At 33.5% G+C, this 19,670-nt stretch overlaps 1 protein-coding gene across 1 annotated transcript; it reads left to right on the top strand.

The window, feature by feature from the left end:
• The first annotated feature begins 14,308 nt into the window (after window positions 1-14,308).
• Window positions 14,309-19,594, top strand: LOC132627694 (xylulose kinase 2). The gene is made up of 11 exons (XM_060343229.1): window positions 14,309-14,575; window positions 15,110-15,767; window positions 15,899-15,987; window positions 16,791-16,855; window positions 17,412-17,467; window positions 17,784-17,904; window positions 17,989-18,063; window positions 18,139-18,192; window positions 18,346-18,440; window positions 18,592-18,766; window positions 19,159-19,594. The coding sequence occupies exons 1-11, from the start codon at window positions 14,517-14,519 to the stop codon at window positions 19,389-19,391; spliced, it is 1,680 nt and encodes a 559-aa protein (XP_060199212.1). The 5' UTR covers window positions 14,309-14,516; the 3' UTR covers window positions 19,392-19,594.
• The last annotated feature ends 76 nt before the right edge of the window (window positions 19,595-19,670 follow it).

The following is a 19,670-nucleotide window of genomic DNA, read 5'->3' as shown; positions in this document are numbered from 1 at the left end:
AGGAAAAATGATGGTCAACTCGATTTCACCTTGTACAAGTGTTCTAACCTATTATATTGTTGTATTATTTTATCCTATATTATCTAAAAATCATGTAGATCAATGTCATTAATTCACTTTTAGTTATTGTGATAATTATCTTTTGAGTTCAGGGAAAAAAAAAAAAAAGGAAAAGTTAAGGTGACAAAAAAGATGCAAGTTAAAGTCCGTTTTATATATATTTTCAATGCCCTAAAGCGGGTTCAAGTTTAATTACTCAAATTATATTTTACAATTTCTCAATATCTTTTGTCATTTTGTTTGTCTATGTAAATGAGAGAGTTATATGGTTAGATATAACTTCGATTTTCTTTAAGAATTAGTTTTACCATTTTTATTTTTCAATCGTTAGGAAGTTGTATTTTTGCAATGAATCTTTGAGATACAATCTGAGAAATTGTCACATAGCCATTATCAAGTATATTAGATCGCACATGGATTCTAAATTCATATATATTCATCGTAAGCAATATTTGTTGTATGTGCTATTTCGTGATCATGAGTTTATAAAAAAAAAAAAATCAGGGTTAGACTATTTAATTGATTACTGCTCAACTTGTATCGTCAAGAGAAAAAGGTAGGGTTACTCACCAACTTTATGTAAAAGGATCCTATAGAAAGTAAGGATGTTTTTTTATTTTCAATAAAAATTACTCCATTGCATAGATTATTCAATTACATTTCAATTTTTCTTTTTAACCGCGCGAGTGAACATATTCACTAGTTCAATAAATGCATGATATGTGTGATATACACAAGTATGACTTAACCATGTTATTAATGTCTATTTTCACTTTATTAAATCACTTAACTACAATAAATTGCATTGATTTGATGTAAAATCGGTGCAGGTAAATTTTTTACCCTTTTATAGCCCATGCTTTTCTTGGTAAAATCTTTAGTTAAATGCACGCGTAAGTTTTACTTTCACCAAAAAAAGATTTTTGAAAATCCTAATCTGACTCAGACACAATAAGGATCACAAAATTAATTAATTAGACTCCCTTTAGTGAAATGACTTGTTTTTAGCTGAATTATGTGACCATTCATCTAAAAGTTTAAGCTTTTAGAGAGAGAATACTTTATTTACTTAGTTATATTCTGAGTACGCCCCCTCACATGTGGGTATGCTCTGATATCATGTTAAAGCGTGTGACCATCTCATCTAAAAGTTTAAATTGTTAGAGAAAACACATTTTATTTGCTTAGTTATATTCTCAATATTCTCAACAAGTACAAAATTTCATTTTCTCTACAGTTTATTCGTGAAACTAAAGATGGCTGTCATTTCGAGAATACAAAGGGCCGCTTGATAATGGAGATGGTATAAGGTGGATTTTCTAGTCCGTCAAAATTGGTGTATGAAAGTGTTGGAATCAAATCCCAATTCCCATATTTGGTATGAATGATTATGTATCACATAAGTTATTGGATAACTTTTGTCTCCTAAATATGCCCCTTATCTGGACTATTTTATTTTATTTTATTGACCAAGGTAGTTCTGAAACATACCAAGTGTCTGAATGCACAGAGTATGTAAATGTTATCCCATCTAATCATAAGTCATTAACTTTTATCCCACGTGCCAAGTTATATACCTTCGACCATTAAAAGCAAACTAGAAATGGAGTATCAAACTAAGGATAAAAATAGGTGTGAGTTGGTGAAAAAGGGTGGCTGAAAAATGTGAACAAATTTCTTTTTTATATAACCATAAATAATGTAATTAAAAGCGGACCTAACTAAGGTTCTTGTGCTCTTGATTCTTCTTAATTAGTTAATTATCTCAAGTTGTTCTCATGCATGGGTGTGTTATTTTATCTTGAGAGAATACATCGAAACCCCTCTCATAATATTGACACGTTTTTTTAAAAAGACACCTAAACTTTGCGGGGGTCCTAAACCCCCCCCCAGAACCCATTTTAAATGGAATTAATACCACATTTTTGCCGACGTGGCAGAGAGAGAGTGATATAGCTCAGCAAATCAAATTAAAAGATCTTTTTGCACGACTTTTTTTATTAAATTGATTTTTTAAAACTTTTTTCCCTTTTTTCTTTTCTTTTTTCCTTTGTCTTCCTCTTTCTTACCCTCTGTTTGGATGGTTGTTTCCCGTGGTTCATTAATGTATAGTATGGTATGGTACAGTATGGTGTTGTATTGTATTGTACTGTATTAATGAATACAATGTTTGGATAGACTGTATCGTTTGTTGTGGTTTAATAACATTTGTATTGTTTGGTTTGACTGTATGGTACTGTATAATAACTTGTAAGTTTACTAAAATACCCTTAACTCTTAATTAGAAATAATTTAAATATATTAATAAAACTCAGGTAAAGAATAAAATAGGAACTTTAAAAAATAAGTAGGTAGTGGGTGGGGTGGGGTGTGGTGGATGGTGGAGGGTATAAGGAGAAATGAAATACGTAATCACGGGAAAACCACCAAATTCGTGGTTTCAAAAATTGGGATTTTTCATGGTTATATAACCATGGAATGAACCACGGGTTTACAACACCATACCACATAATTTTAAGAACAACGGAAACAAACATGATTTCCTAGAAAATCATACATTAATGAATCACGGGAAACCACCATCCAAACAGGGGGTTAATGTTGTGTATCCATTTTTTTCCATTAGTTTTCGTTTCTTCTTTCCTTCGTCTGATTGTTTTGTTTTGTTTTTTTTTTTTCGTTTTAACTTTGTCTTCTTCTCTATTATCCTTCATTGAGGCTTTATGCCTTCATTGGTGAATGTTCTTAAATGTTTGTTCTCTCTTTAATAGTCAACTTTGATGGAGTAAATTAGTAGGGAATGAAATGGGTGTGCTGAAGACAATGACTATGATTGAAAGTGTAGAAGAATTTGAAGAGAGCGGGCCTAAGAAATTTTCCGATGAGTACAACTCCAACGATCTCTTTTTCCGGTGGTGCAGTGCAAATTTAAAAAAAAAAAAAAAACAATAGAATGGAAAATAAAAATTGTCCTCCCGCTCTCTCTGTGTGTCATATATAAGTGTGTGTTGGTATAAAATTTGTATGTGGAAAGGAATTGAAGAAGCCATTTTTATTTGGGAGAAGGTTAGGGAAAAGGGAGAAGGAGGTGGGGAGAGAGGGAGGGGGGGGACCTTTTTTTTTTTAATAATTAATGAAAAATGGTCATTTTCTTCTTTTCTTTTATATTTTTTGGCACTTTGACACGTGGCAGTCAGTAATTGGTACGTGAAGCTACTTTCTTGCTTCAAACTGAGACTGAGTTAAAAAGGGCATATTAATATAAGTTTGGAGTTGTTTAGGGGTAATAGAATTCCTGCAAAGTTTAGGTGTCTTTTTGAAAAACATGTCAAGTTGAGGGGGATTTCGATGTATTTCCTCTTTTATCTTCATATTTCCTTTTCACCCCACTCTTAAAGATCAAGTGGTTCCAAATATATATGATTTGTATTTGGTGAGATCAGAGATGATAAATGTGTTGGAATAAAAAATCGATCAATGTATATAATTTAAATTGCTTAACAATCACTCCATGTGTTTGTTGTTAGTAGACTTTTTTCTCTATCTGCATTTTGCAACTTCTAAAAAGATTGTACCCGTTCTTCAATAACCACCCTTGTCACAAGTCAATATGGGACTTTACTGAATTAGTGATAGTCTCTATCTTCTGCCAAAATTTTCTCAAGCAGCATTTTCTACAGTCCCATTTCCTAAAGTTTGTCTTTTTGGTCTCAAGTTGAAAAATATAACAGTAGTCGGCAAAACTATTAGTAATTAGTAATATTATTAAAAATACTTTATGTGTACAAACTTCAGAACAGAATGGTCTTTAGTCGTTGGTGCCCAACTTGGGAATAATAAAAGATATCTCTCAGTATTGACATATAGAGGGAGGCAGGGAGCATAACAATAAACCTGAATTTGTAAGAGATCGATCTATTATATATTATAGGTCTAATTACTCCCTATACCATATATAAGAATAGCAAAAGTAATTAGGACTACTTGGCATAACTACCTCTAAGAAGTAATTATTGATAATGACTATTTTTTAATTTATTTAAATTTAGTAGCTACAGTGATTTTGTAAATTACCATTTATAGCTATAATAAAATACATCAAGCGGCCGTGGCTGGAGTGGTTATTGGGTGTGGGCTCTGCTCCTGCCCGCCCAAGTTCAAACCCAACGAACCACATTATTTTTCTAACACATTGATAGCTAGCTATACCAAAATACATGAACCAAATATGTGAATACATTCAACTTCGCGACAGCTCGAATACATTCAAATACAGTCAAATATATGTGACATCAATAAGACTGGATACAACTGAACAATGTATTCAAATACACGTAATTAAGATTTAATGTCGATGGATTTCATAAATGAGCCTAATTTGACAAGTGAAATTCTCTCCGGCTCGACTAATCAAAGACTAGATAGATATACAATGCTAGAGTTTTTAGGAAGATTAGTAGAACCATCAGGAATTAGTATAACCTGGACTTGCTTTTAAACAACTCACATACATCCTTTTTTATTTTATATAATCATATGATATCCAGAATTCACTGTCCGATCTGTCCACATTCATGTCGCATAAAGTCAATTAAAGGAAAAATGCTCCTTACCATGAATTTTTCTATTCCCAGAATTTGAACCACAGACCTCTAATTAAGGTTGAAGTAATCTCATTCATCTCAGTCTCAGTACAACCATTGTTTGGTCGAAACACCTTAAGTAAGATTGTTTGATGTATTCAATGGTGTGGTTGACCTGGTGTAGACATCGAATATGCATCTAACTTCGATGTTATATATAAGTGAAAAAGAAATTGAAATACGGTCGTGCATATATTAATCAAAAGTTCAGCAATTTTAAACCAACTCTAAATTCTAAGATGCGATTTGAAATGAATTGCCAATGGTAGGAGATCAACAAAATGGAGTAAGAAAGACGAAACAATAAATGGTGAAAGAGGGACATGTTGCCATCAGAAGAAACAGGAGCACAGGGCAGTGACCCATGCCATTGACAATTTAGTAGTGAAGCATATGAATAATATGATAAAGAAAGGAAACCTTCAAATAAGGGTCGAGAAACGGATCTTTATACAATGGAGTAACCGTTTGTGACCTTCAAGAGACGTACAGACAAAAATTCTTAAATGGGGTCGTTCAAGTGGTCGTGCCATTGTCCAAATTGCTGCATAAATTGACTTCACAAAATGAGAGTTTTTATTAGAGGTCACGGGTTCTTGAGCCCCCTCCCCCCACTGATCTCCATTCTCCACTATTCCCAAGCCCACATTTCATGAACAATCCATGACTTTTGAGTTTAAGTGAGAGATACGATAAGATAACACCCCTCACCAAACATCACTATTCCTTTCGTTCTAGTTTATATTGCTATGTTTGATTAGGCACGAAATTTAAAAAAAAAAAAAAACTTATCTAAACAAACTAGATATATTTGTATGACTGCAAATGATATCATTAAGATCAAAACTAAGAAAAGAAGAACTCTAGTCATAATCTTTATTCTTTACTATTACAAATATCTTCTATGTAGAGATTAGAGATTCATGTCTCAGACAGATATTTTTTAAAAAGATTCCGTTCCTTTGTCGATACCTTCTGCACAAGTCTTTAAAGATACTGCAATTAAGAAGAACAAGATTCTTTAATTTGTGGCTTAGTTGTGTTTAGCCACAACTTATTGTCGGACAATTTGGTAAACTTACAATCAGTGTCCAATATCTACTCCGTAAAACATGTACCAAGGACTTGTCAAAGGTTTACAATTACATAGGTTAGGCTGTCTTGTCCACGCTATTTGAACAAGGACAAATTTCAAGGACCTTTACACACTTTGGCCTATAAAGTAATACAAGGAACAATTGGAAAAGGTTATATAATGAATAACCTGCTAAAGTGAAATTGGAACTTAGAAAAAAAAAATGGTGATTTGGATTTTATATTGCAGACAGTTAGATTCTTCATAATCATTGCATCACTAGAGCCCGGAATCTTTGAAATTTTAGTCAATATGATCCTTGCAGCCAATTTCGACTTTGAGTTCACAAACAAGTTGTTAGAGTAGAAGTCCTATTTATAAATACTTCATTATCCGAAGCTTTGTAGCTTAACTTTCGACTATTTTAATATCACTAGGCACTAAATTCTTAGATAGTCTAGAAACACAGTGACGCTAAAAAAGGCATACAAGGAATAAAACGTCTCAATTTGACTGTATAGTATTACGAGTTTGAAATTTAAAGGTATCCGCTAAGTGATATTCCACCCCATCTAATCTACTTTGTATATCTATATTATGTTTGTCGTTTCTTTCTTCATCTAAATCGTTTGTCTAAAACCTCCATAATCATTTTTATCCTACTCGAGGACAACTACATTACAATAATTGACGATGGCTGGTTCCAAGAACGAATAAAACATCTGTATATATGTTCACATTTTCAAAATAGGTCCACGACAATTTGGTTACAAAATTCCAAAAGTTGTTCTTGCTATATGTCAAAGATGATAAAGATAACGCACACGAGATGCCGCATAATCACGACTATTTATGTACTATCTTTAATTCTACTACATCTTCAACATTATTTTTTTGGTCATATACATCTTCAACATTATTATATCTTTGGTACGTAAAAATAAAAGGAGAAAAAAAAAGAATCTTTTTCTTTAAATTGATGTGTCAGCTCAACAAATTCCCTTTTGTATTTGAAAAGCCTTCCTCCTCAAGGAAAATATATTCCAGTTGTTAGCCTATTTTCCACTTCCCTATATATAGAGAATTTGTGCTTATCAATAAAGAATATTTCATTTAAATGAAATATCGATGTATTATTTGCAGTCATCTTCATAGTTAAAGCTGGCCTTGATGATCTATTATTGGGTCTTTGGTTAATCTTAAAACAATTGAATTGGGTTCTTTCGGGCCTGTTTTCCAGTACTCGGCCATTCTTGATGTATTTGTAGAAATATTTTCATTTCATTCTTTCTTTCTTTTCAAACATATTGACATTTTATATAGGATTTTGTGTTGTTCAGAAGTTTTATGATTTGTATTGATAATGGTAACCAGGTCACAATTTGAACTAGTTTCACCACGTTAAATTGATGATTTTCATTAACTATTGTTCAGTTGGACCTACCTCCCGTTACTTCATATTAACATGTGAAAAGCAACACCCTTTTTTATATTCCTGTTGAGGAAGAGTGGAAGACGATCACTATGGTACAACAAATGATAATGGCTTGTTCCAAGAAGTCTATGACTATGAGCTTATGACTACAAAATTTTAAAGTTATTCTTGTTATCTGTCAAAAATGATAGTGTAACGCACACGAGATGCCGCATTGTACTCGTGACTACGATATACTTGGATTCTATTTCAAAGATGATAACTTTGAAGTGTAAAATTGAAGGACGAAAAAAAAAAAGAATCTGTTCCAAATAAGCATTATATATGGAAGAAACATCCAAATAAATTTCCTTTTGTAATTAAAAATGACCACTCTGTAAAGAAATTATATTCCAATTGTTAGCCCATGAAATTCTATCTTTTTTTCAGTTCCCTATTGATAATTTAGTCTAGTGCTTATCAATAAAGAATATTTCGTTAACATGCATTTCAGTCTACGATTTGCGGGTCGTTTTCATAGTTAAAGTTGGGCCTATTACTGATGTACGTTTGATTGGCTTACGATTTTTGGTTCTTTAGTTCCTCTTAAGTGATTGGATTGGGCCTCATATAATAGTAACGGGCTCTGATCTACTAGGGCCATTCTTGAAAGGGTAATTTGCAGGATTGTCCTTCACTGGGGGTGGTCTTTAATTTCTGTCCCTCAAATTGGTGGTCTTTAACTTTCGTCCTTCGCTAAAAAGCTCTTAGTTTCGGGTTCGAACCCCCACTCAGTCAAAAATTTAAAAAAAAATCACAATGTAGAGTTTGGATTCGCAAGGTAGAGTTTTGCCTTAAGGCAGAATTTGCATCGATAGAATTTTGCAAAATTCTGCCTTGCAATTTTTTTTTTTACTGAGCTGGGGTTCAAACCCACAACCTCGGGGTATTAGGCGAAGGGAAAAACTTAAAGACCACCAATTTGAAGTGCAAAAATTAAAGACCACCCCAAATGAAGGTAATCCGCGCAAAAAAATGTTTTTGAAAGGGCAACTTAATAAAAACTATCTTGAGTAAGGTTCCAAATTTTTCATCGCAGAGCCATACAACAGCCGATATCGCTGGTGGAAGATGAGGAAGTCACCAAAATCCTTGCTGGCGAGAAGGCAAGCTTTCTTGGGGGCTTCCATGTCTTCTTAGAAGTCGTCATCGGAGTCGCTATTGGAGAAATCTTCATCATCGTCGAAGATCATTAGGAATTCTAGATTCACTTAAGTCAGGGTTTTTTGAAGCCCTCAATTATTGGAGGAGAACGAGAAGCGGAAGGAATTTTTGTTTTCCGCCCATAATATAGGGAATAGGGTGGGCTTTTAATTTTTCAGATCTGGTATGTTTTATACTTAAGTTGGTTTATTTTGTAAATAAGAAAAAATATCATTATGTTTTGTAATATATATAGGATCTTAACAAGTATTACTATGCCATTTTCCGATCTTTTAATGCTTACTTTCAATCTGTAGCTATCTTTTCTAAAATTACATTTTGTAGCTACTATTTGTAGCAACAGGCGTTGTATTTGTGTGCATTCGACTATATTCAAATACACACAAAAATTGTTAGATTGTTATCAAATTGAAACACATTGAATGTGCAAGTTTCTGCTGTATATAAATACAGTCAAATACACCTTTATCTGACTGATAAACTGTAAGTCTGCAAGATTCTGCAGCACTTGAATACATCCGAATACATACGTATTTGAAAAATTGAGTCAAATAACAGCCCACCAAACCACATGTATGTATATTTATGAGTCAAACAACACATATGTATTCAACCATGATTCAAATACATATGTATTCATTCATGAATCATATAACTCAGTATCCATGATTCATTCAAATACATATGATTCAAATGCGTTTAATTTAAAATACACTTGTATTTAATTCATTCAAATCAAAATACAATCATTTACATATATTTAAATTCATTCAAAGAAAAATACAATCATTTACATATATTTAAATTTAAGATACATAAGTATTCAGCCATTATTGCGATATACCCGTATTTTAATTCACAACAACAATTGATTCATATACACATGTATTTAAATTCATTCAAAGAAAAATACAATCATATATACATATTTTTGATGTATTAGACTGTATTCAGAATTTCCAGCAGCAGTGGTGGAGAGGAAGAAGCCATGGATTTGAATGAAACAGTGGTAGAGGAAGAAGCCATGGCTTTCTGGCATCTCCATCAGATCCAGATCCGATGACGCCTCCGATCTTCCTCCTCCATTATTTCGCCGCCGTAATAGATTGATCGCAACTTTGTGATTTCGGATCTAGATCTGACGGTGGGTGGCGATGGTGTTTAAGGGTGAAAAGCAGTGGTGGAAGAAGAAGTTTTCGGCCATATTTGATGTTGGGAGATGAGAAAGGGAAGAGAGAGAGAGAGAGAGACGATTGTTTGGTTGGGCTCCGGTAGAGCTCCATCGTAGAAGATGACCGGCGGTGACGGAACCAGATCTGGCCGAGGGAGAGAGAGAGAGGGGGGTGAGGAGAAGCGAAGAATGAGGGAGAAATATATGCCATAAAACTAATGTATTTTGATAAAGCTATGAATGATAATTTACAAAATCACTGTAGCTACTAAATATAAATAAATTAAAAGGTACTTATTATCAATAATTACCTCTTAGAGATAGATATGCCAAATAATTATTCCTTCTTGGAAATTAAATGGTGACACATTGACATTTATTTGTAGGGATTTCCTGTTGTTCACAAGTTTTATGTGAACTTCAGATTTAGGATTTACTTTGGATGCACACACATGTATAGCATACAACATATATCTGTGCATATTCATATGTCCCAAATCAAAGTAATTAGTGTAGCCGGCGAAGATTAGATGGGATGTGATGGTAAGTTTTTGAGTTTGCAATGAAAGTTTAGTCATCGTTTCAAATAAATTTGAAAGTAGCCATTTTTTATACAAAACAATTCAAGCACCCTGTAGGAATTCGAAACTCTGATATGTGTGAACTCCAAGACAATATGTTGGCCATAGAGTTTGAACTTATAAAACTTCAAACTCTTGGTACGATTCATGAAGTTTGAACGATTTCTCACGGAGTTTGAAATAGGTACCATGGAGAAATAATTATAAAATTTTAAAATAGGTACCATGAGTAAGATAGTGAAAAACATTTAAATTTTAAGATAAGTATCATGAGTGAAATGTATCATCCATGGTACCTTTTTCGAGCTCAAGACATTGGAGTTCAAAAAAAGTATCACGAGTGAAATAATGTGAAGAGTATTATTCAAAATCATGATATTTTTATTTGACTCAAGTACAATGTCAAATTGAAACTCCATAACAGTGTTCTCGAGTTCGAACAAGCCTTACTATAAATATTTTTTATACAGTTGAAATTTCAAAACTTGTCATGGCTGGAGTTAGTAAATATATTGGATTCGAACTTATAAAAATGAACTCCATGAAAATTCCTGAATTTTGAAATTATAAAAGTTGAAACTCTATAAAAAAATTCTGGAGTTTGAACGGCATATTTCAAACTCCAGGAACATTTTCTGGAGCTTTGTATTTCAAATTGCAACAAAATTTTAAAGGTTTCTGCTTTTTAATTTAGGAGTATTATCGTCCAAATGGTGTCTCCTTACTAAAAAGTGGTTACAAACTGTATTAGTTCTAAACTCCAGGAACATTTTTTGGAGCATTGTATTTCAAATTGCACCAAAATTTTAAAGGTTTCTGCTTTTTTAATTTAGGAGTATTATCATCCAAATGGTGTTTCCTTACTAAAAAGTGGTTACAGTTTATTAGTAATTTTCAAAAGGTAGCTAAATCTTGATTAGCGATTAAAAGAATAGTAATTTTTTTATTTCTCCCATACAATTCGCCGAAGTGCAAAGATAGTTGAATATAGGACCGCTATTTAAGTCATAGTCGAGATTTATAAATTGTTGTACGTTTGACCACTTTTAAAATCAAGTTAATACCTACGGGACTGAAGTTGAAAAAATCCGAATATGAAGTTACAAACTCATGATATACAGGTTTAAAGTTAAGCTTTACCTAATGTCTAATGTTTACCTAGCAATCCAAAGCTTCATACATTGTCTTGAAGTTCGACATGTCAGTCCAAAACTTCAGACTTGTATGTTCGATGTTTGGAACTAGGCCTAACTTTAGACCTCAATCTAAGCATTCTTGCTGGTCATTCTAGTGGTGATCATTAGCACATTGAAATAAAGTCTACCACTCCTTGCCCTTCATCTTTGCATAGGATCTAGAAGAGGTAAACAAAACAATAGAAAAGACTTATTAGGATGTTAGTGTAAGATTCCTCCATATAAACACGAGAATAAATATTTTAACTCAATGTTGTAGTATTTGGTACTGTACTTCAAAGAATTATGTTGTAATTTATTTAAGTGTTTACTTTTGTAAGCTAGATACATAATCCTCATTAAATCCCATGCCAACATCGAATAAGCAATTCGCACTTCTATTGCTAAAATCATCATTCAATCAACATCTAAGACAAGAAGGAGGAGCAGAAGAAAAAACAGCGGAGGAGCATATATTCTTTGTTTGAAATTTACTATTACCAATTACAAATTAAATAATTTGTGAAAAATTGAATATAGCTTAAATATTACTCCAAGTACTACTACTACATTCGCTTTTACATGAGTCTATGTACCTAATGATTAGCTAATTATGAAATCGGAAAAGGCTCATAAATACCCCTAACCTATTGAAAAAGGCTCATAAATACCCTCTTTCCACCTTTTGGTCTAAAAATACCCTTCCATCCACCTTTTAGGTCTAAAAATACCCTTAAGGTTTGTTTTTGGCTCAAATATACCCCTCAAACTAACAAGTTAAAATTAACTCTTTTAAAAAGCCAAATGGCAATTTGTAATTGGTCAATAATAAAATTCCGTAATTTTAAAAAAAAAAATTGCCAATAATAAATTGCCAGTAATTTAAAATTCCAGATTTAAAAAAAAATTGTCAATAATAAAATTCCGTAATTTACATATTTTTTATAAAAAAATTGTGTGGAAACTTAAAAATTAAAAACTAAAAAATTAAAAAATATGAACGAAACTGATTTTTTTTTTTGCATTTCGTGAATTAATCAACGAAATATGTTATTTTTTTTGCATTTCGTGTATTAAAAAACGAAATAGGATAAAAAAAATTATTTTCGTTCATATAAAAACGAAATTGGAAAATTGGACAAAATATATTTTCCAATTTTGTTTTTATATGAACAAAATTAATTTTTTTATCCTATTTCATTTTTTAATACACGAAATGCAAAAAAAAATATATAATTTCCTATTTTGTTTTTTTATTCACGAAATGCAAAAAAGAAACAAAAAAAAAAAACATATTTCGTTGATTAATTCACGAAATGCAAAAAAAAATCAGTTTTGTTCATATTTTTAAATTTTTAAATTAAATAATATATGTGTCCAATCACAAAATGTCATTTGACTTTTTAAAAGAGTTAACTTTAACTTTGTTAGTTTGAGGGGTATATTTGAGCCAAAAACAAACCTTAAGGGTATTTTTAGACCAAAAGGTGAAAGGGGGTATTTATGAGCCTTTTTCAATAGGTTAAGGGTATTTATGAGCCTTTTCCGTTATGAAATGGGTATGAATTAGTAGTAATCAATTGTGCCAGTTGAAAGAGGGAGAAAAAAAACAGGAGAGGAAAATAGAAAATTAATCATTCTCAATCAGATGGCTTTAACTATTGCAGCGACAGTATTTTATTTGACACAGAGTCAATGGCGAATCTAGGATATTCGCTGAGGAGGTTCGAAAAATAAAACGGAAAAGGGCCAAAATTACCCCTGAACTTTGAAAAATAGTTCATCCATACCATTCGTTATACTTTAGGGCCAATTATACCCTTACAGTTATACTATGGGGTCAATTATACCCTTATGGCTAACTGCTGCCACGTGGCATCATCCCAGCCCTTCAAAATTATTTGACCTTCAAATAATTTTTTACCCACTAAAATAACTCAACCCAACCCGAATTTTTTTTTCTAGCAAAAATAATACGAATACTTTTTCCAGCAAAAAATAAAAATAAAAAAAATTCGTATTATTTTTGCTAGAAAAAAAAAAATTCGGGTCGGGTTGAGTTATTTTAGTGGGTAAAAAATTATTTGAAGGTAAAATAATTTTGAAGGGCTGGGATGATGCCACGTGGCAGCAGTTAGCCATAAGGGTATAATTGACCCCATAGTATAACTGTAAGGGTATAATTGGCCCTAAAGTATAACGAAGGGTGTGAATGAATTATTTTTCAAAGTTCAGGGGTAATTTTGGCCCTTTTCCGAAAATAAAAATATAATGCCTGAGACTTAAATTTGGAATCTCAAGGTGAATTTTGAATCCTCTAAACTATTGAACCAACTCCTACTCTTGTGTTTAGGGTATTCAAAATCTATATATGTACATAAAATATCTTATATATACAGTGTAATTTTTTGTCGAAGGGTGAACACACTCAGGAGCGCTGTAGATCCGCCCCTGCGGCGGCAGAGTACTACTAAAAGTTTGAATAGGGACAATATGTTTTATGCTCCTGTAATCTTGCATTTCCCTATACAGATCTGACAACAACAACAACAACAACCCAGTGAAATCCCACAACGTGGGGTCTGGGGAGGGTAGAGTGTACGCAGACCTTACTCCTACCAAGGTAGGATGGCTGTTTTCGAGGCGTTTATGTAGTACATTAATTTTCCTTTATTATGAGGATTTTTCTCCTTTTATTCAATTTGGTACGTCGGGGCATTGCATAAAAGGAAAAAAAATATATACGGCTAAAGAAAGAATATCGATTTGAAAGGTTCAATAAATACATATTTTCGACATAAAGATGAGGTGTTTATCAACTTCTTTGACTCCAACTAACTAAAAAACTGTTTTGAGTTTGTTTCTAATGAACATTATTAAATTTCAAATGTAATGTGATTTACTAAAAATAGATATACCTGTATTTATGTTCAAAGCTACAAAATTTTGTGACTCTTTAGAAAGGAAATACAATAGGACACAAATTTGATAAGTACTATCCTAGTTACATATTACCACTTTCAGAGTCATCATATATCTATTTAAATCCAAAGAGTCTATCTTTATCCAAATCAAATTCTCCTATATAATTCTTCTTTTTACCACCTCGTAAGTATCAAATCAGAATCTTAATAAATCCCAAATTTCTTTATTGGATTTTACAAATTGTTGCAATGGCGGATCAGTCACTCCCACAAGATGCTCTTTTTCTTGGCTTTGACAGTTCTACTCAGTACGTAATCTATTATGATTTCTCCAATGATTAATATTTACAGAATATCTGATAGTCCTATGGATTGATCATGAAAATATGTGTTTTTCCCTAATTGGGTATATAGAATATCAATAATTGATTCATTCAATTTGGTTAACACTTGTACGTTTTGTAAATTTTCTTGTAAAATTGATACCCTCTGTCCCATTTATGTGTCACAGTTCGGATTTCGACAGTCAAATAATTTAATTTTGACCGTCGGACATGAAATTTTCGATTTTTATGAAATAAAATTTACATATTTGGAAACTACGTATAAAGTACTATATAAGTCACGATGATTGATAGTTCAAAATATTTAAAAAATATATGAAAGAATTACGGTCAAAGAAAGACTTGTTTGATTCTTGAAATCGAAAAGGTGACACATAAATTGAGACGGAGGGAGCAATGTGTTAGGTTTATTATCAACTGGGTATTTGTGATTTCATGAAAAATAATGTAATGGGGTCATGTGTGATTTTTTGTTTCTGTTTTATTGTGGATTATCAGGTCACTGAAGGCTACGGTGCTTGATGCCAATCTGAATATTGTGGCTGCAGAATTGATTAATTTCGATTCTGAGTTATCTCATTACAAAACTGAAGGTGGCGTTTATCGCGATCCGTTAGTAAATGGAAGAATTGTTTCACCCACATTAATGTGGGTAGAGGCATTTGAATTGATTCTTCAAAGACTCGAAAAATCATCAAAATTGGATTTTGGGAAAATTGCTGCTGTTTCTGGTAGTGGACAGCAACATGGTAGTGTATATTGGAAAAAAGGCAGTGCTTCAATATTATCGTCTCTAGACTCTAAGAAATCATTGGTAGAGCAACTAAATAATGCTTTTTCGACAAAAGAATCTCCAATATGGATGGACAGCAGCACGACGGAACAATGCAAGGCGATAGAAAAAGCTGTTGGAGGGGCAATGGAGTTGTCTAGACTTACCGGTTCTCGTGCATACGAGAGATTTACTGGTCCGCAGATCTGTAGATTTTTTGAGACACAACCAGAAGTTTATAATAATACTGAGAGGATCTCCCTTGTTAGCTCCTTTATGGCGTCTTTGCTTATTGGGGGCTATGCTAGCATTGATCATACTGACGGTGCAGGGATGAATTTGATGGACATTAAGCAGAGAGCGTGGTCCGAAATCATTTTGAAGGTAATAGCACTTCTTGGTGAATGTTATGTGTTTGTGAAGAAATTAGTGCTTATCTATTTTAATCATTGTTAGATTTTCAGTGAATGTTAGTTTTGTTGGTTGGTTAATTTGTGCTTTACTTGGTTCTCCAGGCCACAGCTCCTGGTTTGGAGGAAAAGCTTGGAAAATTAGCTCCTGCACATGCTGTTGCTGGACCTATTGCTTCCTATTTTGTGGAGAGGTAGATCTTTTTCCTTGCTTTGAACAACAATTCATCAGAAGAAATATAAAGCATTTTTTTTTCTCGAAATCAGTGAGGCTTCTTGTTAAGCCCCTTTGTGTCCTTACCGAGGAAGACACTAGTGATGATGAAAAATTGATAGTCTGCTCTTCCTTATGGAGATTACAAATGATTACAGATTTTCGTTATACCATTATTGTATCCCATGGTTTCTGTTCTTTATTCATACTTGATATTTGATAATGATCAGAAAACAAACACAAATCGTGATAGTATAGTGGCTATAGACAGTGGGAGAGAGGATTTAGTAGAAACTAATCATCCATTCAATCAGGGCCTGACCAAGTGTTCGTCCGAACCCAGTAACTTTGGCTTAGACACTATGTTAAAAAATCCACTAAATTAGTGTACATAATAGAATATGGACCCAGTAAAACGGCCATGGTAGGATACCGAACTAGTAAATATCAAAAACAGAGTTTGTTAATTAAATACCATATTTTGATGGTTAAGTGACGAAGGAGAAGAGAGATAGCATCCTGACTGGCTAGCGATGAGGAGAAAAGAATCCCAATGTATGTTCAAATTCTGGATCCACATCTGTGCATTCAATTCAATGTCTCTATTGGCCTCTTCTCTGTTCTTGCTGGTGAAGTGGTTAGAGAAGCACTTTGATTTAGCTGGGTTCAAAATGTTATCTGCCAAAACCTCTTTGCTCTTTTTTAGGTGTTAGTATAGAACTATAGATACATTTCCTTATATTTTCTATCTGCGAGTTAAATCTTCCATAAACCATCTTTCAGGTATCACTTCAACAAAGACTGTTTGATCATTCAATGGTCTGGTGACAATCCCAACAGCTTGGCAGGTGAGAGGATTTTGCTGAAAATTTTATGTGTATTTTCTGTTAGGATGTTCACTTGTATAGTTACTGCAAATAATGCGCACTGCCGGATGGTTTTGTTTCTGATACTGTATATGTCAAACTGAAGGCCCAGTTCAATTATATTTCATGTCCAATTTGACATCCTAAATTTTCTCTGTCAAAGTTGATGGGGTTGGGTCTGAGTCTTGAGTTACTCAAGTATGGACATAAGATAGAATGCTCTGATGTATGAGAATTCAGTTCTGGCCATCAGCTAGTTTTTAGGCTTCATATATTGTTCAATTATCTTAGAGTTTATGGGGTAATCTCGTAAATATTCACTCACAAGTGGGTTTTGATCTATGATATATTGATAATCCTTGAGACATAATTTCACGCGTGAGTAGGTCCAGAAAAATTGTTGCACTTATCTGTTTAGAACCAAGTCTTTTTTTTTCTTTCTGCCTTTGCTCAATACTGGTTTGCATGTATATCAACCTAATAGTTGTATTAGCTCATAGTTTACTCTGTCCTGATTACTTGGCTTTTTGATGTGTAGGGTTGACATTAAATACTCCCGGAGATCTGGCAATTAGTCTCGGCACTAGTGATACGGTAAGTTGGTTTTTCTGTTCCATTTGTTTTTGCTGTTATTGGTATCATAATATCGGCTCTTTTTGTTTCTTAATGATATAATAGTTCAACTTTTGATAATTGTTATGCAAGTAGACCAAAACAAAATAAAGCTACTCACAATAAAGGCATGAAGGGCCAAAAAATGCTGGCAACGGGGGACTTTACCATACTTTGTTTTAGCTAAAGATAAAATCTTGACTTGTGTATTTAGTGCTTCTGTGACAATACCCTGGACTTACTGTATGTTGTATATATTCTTGAGATGGAGGCCAAATGATGCTCTTTCTTTTAAAAGGTTTTTGGAATAACAAAGAATCATAATCCAAGCATGGAAGGGCATGTTTTTCCTAATCCTGTTGATACTGAAAGCTACATGGTAATGTTGTGCTATAAGAATGGTTCACTAGCCCGTGAAGGTAAAATATCGATTTCAGCAGATAGTGGAAAAATGATTAATACCTAAAGTTGATTTTATTGAGTATGAACCATATCCTTGGCAGATATACGCAATCGTTATGCTGAAAAGTCTTGGGATGTTTTCAACAAATATCTGCAGCAAACTCCTCCACTAAATGGTTAGTAAAACAATAATGTATGTATATACTACTATTTTTTTCTGGGACTTGAAATGATTCTGATATCTGCTGCAGCTGGTGGATTAGGCTTTTACTATAAGGATTTTGAGATACTGCCACCCCTCCCAGGTACAGTTCACTAGCGACTCTTTTGTTAGAATTTAATTTTAAAAGTTGATCTTTATATGTGTGTGTGTCATAGTGCTCAAGCATCTTGCTACTTATTTTCATCAAAACCATCATGCTTGCAATTCTAAAGTAAGAAATAACTGGTTCATGCAGTTGGTTTCCACCGCTATATCCTTGAGAACTTCACGGGGGAGTCTCTTGATGGAGTAAAAGAGGTGGAAGTGCAAGAATTTGATGCCCCTTCTGAGGTTAGACTCAAATCAACGCTCATGTGATTATATTTGAAAACAGCGCTCATGTGATTATATTTGAAAACAGCGCTCATGTGATTATATTGCACCCTTTCTGCACATGCAACTAGATGTAACTTACATTTATGAATCAAAATTTACTTTGCAGGTTCGAGCCATTGTAGAGGGTCAGTTTCTTTCCAAGCGGGCTCATGCTGAAAGATTTGGAATGCCTTCTCCTCCAAAGCGAATAATTGCAACGGGAGGTGCTTCTGCTAATAATTCCATCCTAAGCTTGATAGCTTCCATCTTTGGATGTGACGTTTACACAGTTCAACAGCCAGGTGAATTAATCTCCTTTCATCTATATACCTCATCCGTCTACTGCTCATGTAGTAGTCGCTATTCTGAACTACCAATTACTTCCTCCATCCCAAAAGTTCATGTTAGTTGCTATTCTGAACTAACAATTACTTCCTCCGTCCCAAAGTTCATGTAAAGGTGTTCGACTAGGCACGGAGTTTAAGAATGAAAGAAAGACTTTTGAGACTTGTGGTCTAAAACAAGTCATAGATATTGTGTTTTGGTAAATCATCTTATTAAGGGTAAAATGGGAAGTTTAAGGTGTCATTCTTTTTTAGACTGACTAAAAAGGAAAGTGTGTCATGCGGTGAATTCTCATTGCCCCCTAATCTTTTTTGTTGCTGGCTAATTTTAACCCTGAGCTGATTTGCAGACTCGGCTTCACTTGGTGCTGCTTTGAGGGCTGCTCACGGTTGGTTGTGCAACAAGAAGGGTAGTTTTGTGCCAATCTCATCCATGTACATGGACAAGATGGACAAGACATCACTTAACTGCAAGCTCGCAGCAACAGCCGGAGATCAAAAGCTTGTCGCCAAGTATGCTTTGTTGATGAAGAAGAGAATTGAAATTGAGAATCGTCTCGTTGAAAAGCTGGGGCGTTTATGATCTTGAGATTATTCAGAGCAGCAGGCTGCAACTAATTTGAGAGAAACGAAGATGTCAGATTAGTTGACTCTTTATTTATCCTTGAGCTTGATGAGAACTTTCTTTATATTGATTCTTTCTTTTTCCAGTTAGAATAAGCCTATAATCTCTGTAAACAAATTCGGCAAGGCTACCAGATGATTGAATATTTGAATTCATGATGATTCGCGCGTAAGTTTTACTAGTGATGGCATATATGATATGACATATAATAACTAAGATTATAGTAAGATAGCCGGT

The sequence above is a fragment of the Lycium barbarum genome, chromosome 2 (assembly GCF_019175385.1).
Source record: "Lycium barbarum isolate Lr01 chromosome 2, ASM1917538v2, whole genome shotgun sequence".
In the NCBI taxonomy this organism is placed as follows: domain Eukaryota; kingdom Viridiplantae; phylum Streptophyta; class Magnoliopsida; order Solanales; family Solanaceae; genus Lycium; species Lycium barbarum.
The sequence above is the reverse complement of the archived record's forward strand: the minus strand, read 5'-3'. Positions and strand labels throughout refer to the sequence as shown.